Genomic DNA, 11,223 nt, shown 5'->3' on the forward strand with positions numbered 1-11,223 from the left:
TAAAGGTGCTTTAGCAACTCATGGTTGACTTTCTAGATTTGTGCTGGTGGGGGACATGAGCTCCCTGCCAACTCCCCTGGAAAGAAGGTGGGGGACAAGGAGGCCTAATGTGGCTTAGAATCCACCCCCAGACCTATTTGCTGAACTGAACATTGCCTACTCATCCATGGAAACCCCCCCTCCAAATGACACCTCCTGAGAGAGGGCTATAAATACAACAAAGTAGAAACAATCTTTATTGGGCTTGAGTTCTGCCCAGCCACTGGGTTCCAGTTACAGCAGCTGTTGGAGGAAACAAGATCACCTTGCTGAGCAAACCTGCCACCCCCCCTTCCCCAGTCCCGGAGGGAGGGGGGGTGCTCTGCTCTTGGCAAGGTGCAAGGAGGACAGACGGGAACTTGGCAGGGTCCAAATGTCAGAGGCTAAGGCGTTGCCTGCGTCGCAGATATCTCCGGAGGATTTCAACCTTGACCCAAAACACAGCTCTGCTGTTCCTGAAAGTGGCCACAGCTGCTCTCCTGCTTGCACTCCTCGAACTCCCATCTGATAGGTTCAGAGGTTCAAAACAGACCTATTGCCAGCTCTCCAGGGTTTCAGGCTGGGAGACTGAACCTGGGACTGCCTGCAAATGGCAAGGAGGCCACAGAGCTACAGTGCCTTCCCCAACTCCAGCCTTCTCATGCCATTTACCCTTTTATTTTGGTCTGTTAACGCCTGGTGCCCATTCTCTACCCCTTTGGTTGCAAGGAGTGCGTGTCCCAAGGCAGGGAATGGACAGGATACTGTTTGCAAGCCGCCCAACACCCAAATCTGCACAGGTGGAGCTTCAGCAAGTCTGGGGATGCCCCTCCCTGAGCAGGCCTCACCCCTCCCAAAAAAGGTAACGTTGATGTGAAGCTGCTGTTTGGCTCAGGGGCAACCGTCCTTCTCGTGCACCGAGTGTGTGTTTGCAATTCTTGCTTTTCTGAAAACCACAAAGTTGGTTCTTGGAGGCCACTTCTCTGGTGTCACACGATGAGTGAGAAAACAAGATGGGGAAGGACCAGGTGCTCCCAACTGTCTCCTGGAAGAAGGGGCTGTACGACCGGCCCCCACCCAAGACCTCTGGTCCAGGGAAAAGAGGACAGGCAGCGCCAAAAGCCCCACTCTTCATCCCAAAGGTGCCTGGGAAAAGACCAGCCTCCCACCCCAAGTTCTGGTCCCATCAGTGAGGCGGGGAGAGGGAGGAAGAGAGCAGGCGCCCCTCTCTCTGGAAATGTCATCTTTTCTTGCAGGGTTTTCAAGCCCCCTGGAGCTGGTAGGTGAATTTCCTCAGTTCGTCCCAGAAGAGGAGGCTGAGAATGGTGTGTGGTCCCAGGCGGAGGTAGGCAGGCCCCAGGCCCTTGTAGAGGGCCAGGACACCCTCCTTGCCAGTGACTTGCACCACACAGTCGAAGAAGCCGCGGTAGTGCTTGCCCTGTGGGTGGCAGAGGGGAGAGAGCCTGGTTAAAAGCAGGACCCATGGCCGCGGAACAAGGGTGCTGCAACTCCTCTCACCATCCTTGACAGCTGACTGTGCTGACTGGTGGGAGCTGGGAATTCAGCAACACCTTGGGGGGCTGCAGCTGCTCCCCATCCCTGAACTAGCCCCAGGCTGCTTCTGAGCCATGAAACTCCTCACCTCCCTCCACAAGCTTCTTGGGGTTCCTAAGGCTGCCAGTGACCACCCCTGGCATGAGAGACTTACCATGCCCAGCTCGTCCACTGGCTGGTTGTAGAGTCTGGTGCTCACCACGTCGAAGGGTGTCATAGCCACAGCAACAGCCACGCTGCTGATCATGCCACCAGCAAGTGCCACCATCCAGCTGTCTTCCTTGAACCACTGTGGGCAGAAGAGGGCAACAGTAAGGGGGGGGAGAGTCGGCCCCACCCCACCCGCTCTCGACAGCATCAGGATCGAGCAACAGGAAAAGCCACAAAGGCTGAATATTGTATTTATTTATTTAAGGTATATACCACCTTCCTCCCCAAAGCAGCCCACGACGGCCAACACACAAGCGATGAAACAGTTAAACCATGTAAAGATAAAGCAGGATAAAGGTCTTGAATTAAAAGGTTTGTTGGAAGAGGAAGGTGTTCAAGCAGGTGCCAAAAGGCCTGTCACACATTTAACGGGAGAAAATTCCAAGGGGTTGGTGCCACCACCCAAAAGGCCCCGCTCCTATCCTGTGTGGAACGGATTTCCTGATGAACTGGCCACCCTCTGCAGAGTGCAGGGATCAAGTGGGGTATAGAAGGGGTGAGAGGATCGAGGAATTGAACAAACTGGCAGGGCTCATCTTGGAAAGGGGTTTAGGACGGGGTGGGTCTGAGGCGCTGCTGATAAGCTAGACCTTTGTTCCAGAGGCAATGACAAAACCAGAGTCATGCAACTGCCACGGACCATCTCCCCCACCTTCCGGCCCCCTCCTCACCTTTTGCTTCCTGACCCACTCTTTGGCAGAGGCGAAAGTGGCCAGCTGGATGGCCGAGCCCACCATGACGCGAGGCACGGCCCCGTTCACCCCTCGCCACAGTCCCAGAAGGCCCTGCTTCTTGTAGATGGTCTCAAAGGCACTGGAGACACTCTGCAGGGGGAGAAAAGCTGCAAGGGTTAGTCAGCAGGGGGCAGCAGAGAGCAGGGGCAGCTGCCTGCATTCTCCCACTGTGGCAGGACACTCATCTGCGGCTTTGCCCCCCTCTTCTCAGTCTGGGGGGGGAGGCAGGAAGGAAAGCCACACCCTTCTCAGGCTTCAAGCAGATCCTCCCCATAAATATGGGAACTATAGTTTACCCCTTACAGAGCTACAGTTCCCAGGATTTGGAGGTGATGTGCATTAAATCATAGAAATGTAGAAATGGATGGAATCCCAAGGGCCATTTGGTCCACCCCCCTTAAAATACTGTCCCCTATCCAATTTACTGTCCCTTACCCCCTATCCAATTTGAAACCTGCTTAGCTTTGCAAATGTGCTAGCAGTTTTATTGCTTGCACCACTAGGATGACTAGTTTTGTAGCTTCGTTCTCTCTCTTTCAAAGAGAAACACCATCATGCCAGCGAGAGACCATCTGCTTCTGTTGGCTCAACCCAGACTTAATCTGAAGGCAAAGGGGCCAAGCCTACGAGGTCAAATTGCAGTTCCTCCTCTCTTAGTGATGAAGAGCTGCACTCCAGACTCCTGCGGGGCTCAGGAAGGGTTTCGATGGAGTCCAAATTACCAGGGACACCAAAGAGCACATGAGGCACCCATCCTGACCCATTTTGCTTTGGACGAAACAACAACAACAACCCTGACCCACCCCCCAAGGCTGTTGTTGCATGAAACAGACGGGAGAAATAATAATAATAATAATAATAATAATAATAATAATAATATATTATTTATACCCTGCCCATCTGGCTGAATTTCCCAAGCCACTCTGGGCGGCTCCCAATCGAGTGTTAAAAACAATACAGCATTAAATATTAAAAACTTCCCTAAACAGGGCTGCCTTCACATGTCTTTTAAAGATAAGATAGCTGCTTATTTCCTTCACATCTGAAGGATGGGCGCCACTACCAAGAAGGCCCTCTGTCTGGTTCCCTGTAACCTCACTTCTCGCAGTGAGGGAACTGCCAGGAGGCCCTTGGAGCTGGACCTCAGTGTCCGGGCTGAACGATGGGGGTGGAGATGCTCCTTCAGGTATACTGGGCTGAGGCCGTTTAGGGCTTTAAAGGTCAGCACCAACACTTTGAATTGTGCTCGGAAACGTACTGGGAGGCAATGCAGAAAGAGATCTTGCAGGGGGAGTACCTCTGAAATGAAATGAAGACTGTTCTCTTGGTTCCATGGGCCTGAAATTGAGGCCCACTTAAGGTCCAAAGCCATCCCCAGCTGGTAATCCCCCCACCCAGACCTGGTCCACCCATGAGGCAGGGTGAAGCAGCTGCCTTGGGCGGCAGAAAACCCTGAAGTGGCGCCCCTGTGGGCCCCTGCATGCCCAGGGCAGGCGGCATGGTCCTCTTTCACCCCAAGCGGTGAAATGGCATGCTCCGGCTCTGCCCCCTCACCCCAGAAGTGGTCTTCCTCTCTAATGGGGGATCTGGATTTCACATAAGCCACAGCAAGACTGAGGAACGCCAGAGGACACAAGAGCCAAGTGGTCTAGTTTCATTTCCCTTGACTTCGGCTCCATGGCCACGGATGACCTCATGGGCACATGATGGAAGGATGCCCTTGACCAGGGAAAGCAGGTACAGCACACAGACCAATGAATCTGCAGACCCTCCAAACATCCCTATTTTCCAGGGACAGTCTCAGATTTACAGAAGCCATCCTGGTTTCTGATTTGATCCCAGAATGTCCCATTTTTCCTTAGGATGTGCCTATTTGCATCAGAGAAATGTTGGAGGCTATGGAGTTATGCCACCCCGAGCCAAGGAGATAAGTAACCAGACAACCTTTAGAAGACATCTGAAGGCAGCCCTGTATAGGGAGTTTGTTTTAATGATGTTTTATTATGTTTTTATATATGTTGGAAGGCCCCCCCCCCCAGAGTTTGGGGCAACCCAGTTGTTGTTGTTGTTGAATAAAGGGTAAAGGGACCCCTGACCATTAGGTCCAGTCGTGATCGACTCTGGGGTTGCAGCGCTCATCTCACTTTACTGGCCAAGGGAGCCAGCGTACAGCTTCTGGGTCATGTGGCCAGCATGACTAAGCCACTTCTGGCGAACCAGAGCAGCGCACAGAAATGCCGTTTTCCTTCCCGCCGGAGCGGTACCTATTTATCTACTTGCACTTTTGTGCTTTCGAATTGCTAGGTTGGCAGGAGCAGGGACCGAGCAACGGGAGCTCACCCCGTCGCAGGGATTCGAACCGCTGATCTTCTGATCGACAAGTCCTAGGCTCTAGAAGCTGTTATTTTCATTGGAGAAATATTGGAGGGTATGAATCTCATACCTCTGATTTACAGTGTTATTGAACGCTGTGGGTTTACTCTGCATAAAACACCTGAACGCAAGTTGAACCAGGTGAGGGATGGAGTGTGGTGGATGCTATCCAGGCCAGAGCTCTGAATCTGCTGATCTGAGGGTGGGTGGGCTCTGGGAGAGAGGGTCTTGCCCTGTGCCAGGGAGGGCAAAGGGAGCCACATCAGCAGGAACCCGCTGGGCCTGGGACCAGCACACACCAGTGGCACAGCTGGAGGTCCCTTCCCCTGGGCCCTTTGCTTCCGCCTCCCTGCTGGGAAAGAAGCCAGCTGAGGGAGCTCAGGCCAAGGGGGAGGGTGCAGGGAGGACGTCCGTGTTTTGCAAAACAAACATGCTGAGGTGGTTGGAAAGCAATCCGTGCGGAGCGGCACAAAAAACTGACGTCACCTGAGCTCAGGAACAAGCCAACGTCACCCTCTGCCCTCTCGCCTCCTTCCCCAACTCCTCCCATTCGGCAACTCTGGATGCTGCAAAACACTCGCTTGGTTCTCAGGCTGGCAAAGTGAGAGGGCTGAGATTCTCCTTAAAAGCAAAAGAGCCCCCCACCCCTGTTCCATTCTGCCCCGGGAACGGGGTAGGGGAAATTCAGGGGCAGAGGCCAGGCATAATCCAAATTTAAACCTAACGGGGCAGATGAAAGAAGAGGAAGCAGAGTCTGCCTCTAACATGCCATAAGCCATGGGTAGGCAAACTAAGGCCCGGGGACCAGATTCGGCCCAGTCGCCTTCTAAATCCGGCCTGTGGACGGTCTGGGAATCAGCGTGTTTTTACATGAGTAGAATGTGTCCTTTTATTTAAAATGCATCTCTGGGTTATTTGTAGGGCATAGGAATTTGTTCCTCCCCCCCCCAAAAAAAAAACATAGTCCAGCCCTCCACAAGGTCTGAAGGACAGTAGACTGGCTGAAAAAGTTTGCTGCCCCCTGCATTAAGCTGTCTAAAATGGTACACTAAATATTGGCGTGGTGGGCATATCAGAACCCTCTGGAAGAATAAGAATAGCCCCTGTTGGCTGGAACAGGGCTGAGCAAAGCCAGACAATATCGCTGGACTTCAGCTCTGGCCATCCCTTATACCACCCCTTATACCGAGGCAGTCCATGGGTCCATCTAGGTCTGTCTCATTTATACACTGACTGGCAGCAGTGGCTCTCCAGAGCTTCAGGACAGGGGTCACCCCCAGCCCTACCTGGAGACGTTGCCGGGTCTCGAACCTGTGACATTGTGCATGCAAAGCAGAAGCTCTGTCACTGAGCTATGGCCCTTCCTTGGCCGTCTTGGCAGCTGGGAGCTGGAGTCTAACGCCATCACCTATAAGGCCACTGCAATGCCCATCCCTGCTCTAGAGGCGCCTCTGGCCTCTTTGTCAATGAATCAGCCCTCCTCTGCGGCGATTGCTAGGACCTGGGACAGTGGTCAACAAGGAGAGCTGCTCCAAGCCATTTTGCAGCCTCAGGAAGAAGTGGCACACACACACACACACACAGGCGTAACACGTCACTGCTGCTGCTGCTGACCACCCCACAAGCACCGTCTGAGGCAGCTGCCTCACCCTGCCTAATGGAAGGGCCGGCCCTGGCAGTTACGGTGGCTGCTGATTGGCTGGCTGTCGTTTATACAGAAAGTGTCCAGATGATGCTGCCAGTGCATGGTAGCCCTCAGCCCAAAGGTCTTGGGTGTGCTCACCCAGTGCTTTCTTCCCAGCTGGCTGTGTCTACCAATCCTTGCTCCTCTTCTCTGCAGCAACAAACCCCTTCCCCTTTAAATGGTCCCAACTGGGGGGGGGGAGGTTCCGCTAAAGCGTCTGCTCTGCATGCAGAAGGTCATTTCCAGTTTTAAAAAGACCTATTGGCAGCTGATGGCTAGGTGGCCTGGCATGATAGAAGACGGTTTTCTGTCTTCCTCCTGCATACACAACAGACTAGACATCACACACACACACACACACTCAGAGGCCACCCCCTGCAAATTCACCCCTCAAAGCCTCATCGCCACCACCATCCTGACCCCCAGCTCACCTGGTGGTTGTGCTGGTGCCCCACGGCGATGGCGGCCAAAGTCTGGGCCTGGAGATGCGTCTTGACCTGGAGTCGCAAGCAGAGGAGAAAGGTCAGCGAGAGCAGAGGCGGGTGGCAGGAGTCCCCCCCCCCCCACCGCAGATTGTTTGAACCACTGGCTCCTTTGCAGAAAGAGGAGGACTCTGCCCGACCTTGCAGGCAACAATAACGCCTCCACCTTCTCTGCTCTGTCAACACCCTGGAGAGGTACCTTGGGGACAGTTACATAACTCTACCTGGCTGGTGATCAGACTTTCGAGCACCCCGGGAAGGTCCGGTGCAGCTCCTCTTTCCAACGGCCAGCCCCTAGGCCAAGGGGCTTAGGGAGGGCTTACGGTCCGCCTCACCCTCAAGGAAGTGGATCCTCATTTCAGGCAGGCTGGAGCCCAGTGGGTGTGCATGTGGCTGGCTTCTCCCTGAACCGTGCAGTGTGGCTACTGGAGATTTTGCTAGAGTTTAGCGGGGTCCTGCCAGCAGGTGTGCCGACTTGCATAAAATATTGGGGAGGGGGCCCAGGTAGGTCCCATCCCACATAATCACAAGATGCAGCACACACGTTTGAATAGCAACGCCAATCAGATTTTTCGGGGGGGGGGGAAGGAGCCCCTTCAAATATTTTATTGGGTCGGCTCCTATGATTGCCAGGTCTTGGCCTCGTCTTCAAAAGTCCTGTGCTCCTCTGAAGGGTGTGTTAGGCTGTAACACAGACAGCAAAACAGCCACCCTTCCTCTATGCCCCCAGCTCTCTAAGCATGTCTTAACCACCAGGTCTTCAGAAAAATAGGTACCACCCCCCATCTTTTCCTCATTGGTGCTCACTCTGTGCCGTATCTTTTAAAGTGCACAACTTTCCCTTCATTCTGTGCCGGACCTCAGCATCCTCTGAGCTACTTGGGATTCTTGTTCAGACCACAGGTTGGTGGATGGAGAAAGGCTCCTCCGGCATCAGGATAAGGCCAGTGGGAATTGCAGCCCAAAACACGCTAGAGACAAGCTTGATCACGACTGATAGGCCGTGCATTTCACATGCACTTAAAAAAAAACCCTCTAGCAAAGAGGGGTTCTGTATCCCAGGCACAAATGAGCAAGACTGCCCCAAATTGGTGCACTTGATCTCTCTTCTGGGCAAGGAGGAGGCTGTGAGAAGGTCAGCCATCCCCTGGGAATCTTGCTCCTACGTTGCCCAAACACATTTCACAGCCTGCCTTCACTGGGACAAGACTCTTGGCAGCTTTACAAAACAGGAACAGCTTCTCAGAAGGCTGCAGAGCAACTTTTGCAACCCCACACAGGGCTGGTCTGTCCTAAAGCTCTAGGACGGATGGTTGGACAGACAGACAGACCCAAGCAACCAGCAGCCATTTTCCGGGGTGGTTGGTAGCTGTTTGTGGAAGAAACTGCTCAGCCCTCCAGGGTTTTTCCGTTTCTGTCTTGCCATTCCTCCAAGGAGCTCACAGCAGTGGTATATGTGGTTCCCTCCTCCTTTTATTCCCACATCTACCCTGTGAGGCGGGTGAGACTGAGACTGGCTCAAGACTATACTTTCAGGGATCATCCAGTGAGCTTCATGGCTGTTTGGGGATTTGAACTCGGCTCTCCCCTGGTCCCAGTCCAGGACTAACCACTACAGGACTCTGGCTCTCAATGAGCAAGGGGTGGGGGACGCCACAGCTGTTCTACAGACCACCAGCGGGTATTTGAGAGACACAGCAAGAGAGGCGCAACAGGAATGCCTCAGATGTGGCAGACCTGTGCTGAAAAATCCCATTTCTGACACAAGCACAGTTCATGGCCAGAGGCCAACTGCCTCAGCTTCCTGCTCTGTAAAATGGGAGCAAGCCATGTGAAAGGGAGCCGCCTGATGCACGGGCAAAACAGGACACGGGTTCACAACAGAATTGCTGCAGATTTGTGGGGCTTGGCCAGCTTTCTGCCTGCCTCAGTTCTAGCTCTGCAAGATGGGGATAATGAGAACTGGCCTGTGTGCAAGGTTCAGATGACAAAATAACATATTTCTACTTGCTACAAAGCAGGGGTCACAGAGACACAAGGCTGCTCACTGCCCTGAAGCCAGCTCGGCTTGCCAGGCAGAGCATCACCAGGAGACTCACCAGATAGGCTGGGCTGCCCACGAAGGCCCCCAGCGCCCCAGCCACGGCCCCCGCCACAATGGTCCCGCCTGGCTGCTGCGTCAAGCCAATGTCTTCGGCGTGGGAGTAGAAGAAGAAGCGTACGCCGTTCATCAGTCCCTGGTAGAGCAGCCCGGCTGTCAGGCCTTTCTGGAGCCCCCGGAGTCCATCAGCCCGGCTGACAGCCACCATGGCGTGCAGGACCCCCCGGTAATGGCGAGGGTAGGTGCCCCGCGAGCGGAGCTCCCCTTGCAGCTGCAGGCGGGTCTTCACCACCTCCAGAGGGTTGGTGAAGACGCAGGCCATGCAGCAAGCCGTGGCCCCCAGCACAAAATCCACCGGAGGAGAGATGGAGAGCATGGCTGCTGTGGGGCTGCGTGGGGGCTCCATGGCGTGGCCCCCGCTGGCCCAGCTGTTGATGGGGACGACCAGGAAGGACATGCAGGGGGGTCTCCTCTGAAACTGAGCTAGCAGAGCTCTGTCTCCGGAGAAGCTTGGTGGGACCAAGGAGCCTGCTCGGCCAGTACCAATGCCGCCACCAACTCCTCCTTTCCTAGGGAGATCAGCCCCTTTCCTCCGGCAACCAGCTCCTCTCTTCCTGCCCTGCTATCCAGCTTGCTTTGTGCCAAGCAAGGTTGTTTGTGCCACTTGAGTGACACCTTTGGGCTTATATCGCTGGCCAGCCCCCTCCCTCAGCTGACTCTCTGCCTCTGGGAGGGATGTTTGGGTGGTGCCTTCCTCTCTACAGTATTTGCCTGGGTGCCAGGGAAGGGGTTGGGCGAGGGAGGGAAGCAGGCAGAATGTAGGGGAAAGTTCACACACACACACACACACACACACAACCTTCTGCCTGCCTCCCTCTTTTGTTTACTGGAGATCATTTTGCTCCTGAGCTTGCAGGAACACACTGCTCTGCAAGTGGGAGGCGGGGGGGGGGGGGAGAGAGAGAGATTCAGCTCTTTCCAGACCAGAAAAAAAAAAAAACCCAACCCCAGCAGCCAGCCTTGAATTCCTGAAAAAGTGTGATTAGTGGGATGCATTCCTTGCGGGGAGAGCAGTCCAGTCCGCTAGGCAGGCAACACACACACATGTGGGCGTTTTTTTCATCATGTACACATACCCAGAGTCATCCAAGAGGAATCCGTATCATCCAATTTTTATCAGAATTCTAAGGTCTCAAATATAGAATGAATGTTCATAAATATACACGTGTTTGAAATAGCACAGAAGAGCAATCCTGAAGCCATTTTGACTCTCCCAATTTGACCTCAAATATTTTTCTGCAAGGAGGAAGGAAATGGGAAAAGCTTTCCTATTGTCTTTGGACTGTAGGGGCTTACACCTTCCTGCAAATACATTCAGTCAAGTATTAGTTAAGCTGAGCAAACTATCAAAATGTGTAAGAAATTCAGGAACTGAAGTATTTGCCATCTCCAAGGAATGGCCAGGCTACTCAGAAAATGCAATCAAGTAAGTCATTATCAGGTATCCTGGCAGACAGAGGAGAAGCAACACTTTCAAATTTCTGCTGGAGATCACCACCTTCTGTGATGTATGTATGACGTTTTAGGGGGTGGTCTTGGGCAATTTCAAAAGTCTTTATAGGGGCTTGCGCACCATTGTTCTGGGTATCCCCCTTGCTTTCTATGGATTTTGCCTCTATCCATTCATCTCTGACTGATCATGGACTTAGGGGACTCAGTCACTTGGGGAGTTGGGCAGCAAAAACCAAACCCCTTATTTTTTCTATAAAACAATGAAGCTGAATCTGGGAAGATTCATAGAGTTGGAAGGGACCCTGAGGATCATCTAGTCCAATCCCTTGCAGACCCTGTAGCTGTCCCTTAAGGGGATCAAACCTGCAGCCATGGCATTTTCAGGACCATGCTCTAACCAACTGACCTATCAAGCCTGGAAAGGCAGAGGAACAGGCCCAGTTAAGACCAACGTAGATAATAATCTGAAGAAAGCCTGGAAGCAGTGGCGGAGGAAGGGAGTGGGAGCGGCGGTCATCTCTGAGGGGGGTGACAAGAGGGCATGGGTCTCAGCCC

General features: G+C 53.4%; 1 protein-coding gene across 1 annotated transcript; it reads right to left on the reverse strand.

Moving 5' to 3' along the window:
* Positions 1-213: 213 nt before the first annotated feature.
* Positions 214-9,826, reverse strand: SLC25A34 (solute carrier family 25 member 34). The gene is made up of 5 exons (XM_081017535.1): positions 9,155-9,826; positions 7,005-7,070; positions 2,454-2,606; positions 1,727-1,861; positions 214-1,456 (listed from the first exon to the last, which is right to left on the reverse strand). Exons 1-5 carry the CDS (start codon positions 9,611-9,613, stop codon positions 1,280-1,282), a joined length of 990 nt encoding a protein of 329 aa, XP_080873661.1. The 5' UTR covers positions 9,614-9,826; the 3' UTR covers positions 214-1,279.
* Between the last annotated feature and the right edge of the window lie 1,397 nt (positions 9,827-11,223).

Source organism: Podarcis pityusensis (assembly GCF_964106645.2).
Source record: "Podarcis pityusensis genome assembly, chromosome: 8".
Taxonomy (NCBI): domain Eukaryota; kingdom Metazoa; phylum Chordata; class Lepidosauria; order Squamata; family Lacertidae; genus Podarcis; species Podarcis pityusensis.

What these genes read in the sequence shown, in the direction of transcription:
- SLC25A34 (XM_081017535.1), bottom strand. Translation starts at nt 9,613, where the DNA reads ATGTCCTTCCTGGTCGTCCCCATCAACAGCTGGGCCAGCGGGGGCCAC. An exon ending in TGGGCAGCCCAGCCTATCTG is followed by an intron (nt 7,071 to 9,154) that starts GTGAGTCTCCTG and finishes TTGCGACTCCAG; the next exon opens with GTCAAGACGCATCTCCAGGC. An exon ending in CAGTGGACGAGCTGGGCATG is followed by an intron (nt 1,457 to 1,726) that starts GTAAGTCTCTCA and finishes TGCCACCCACAG; the next exon opens with GGCAAGCACTACCGCGGCTT.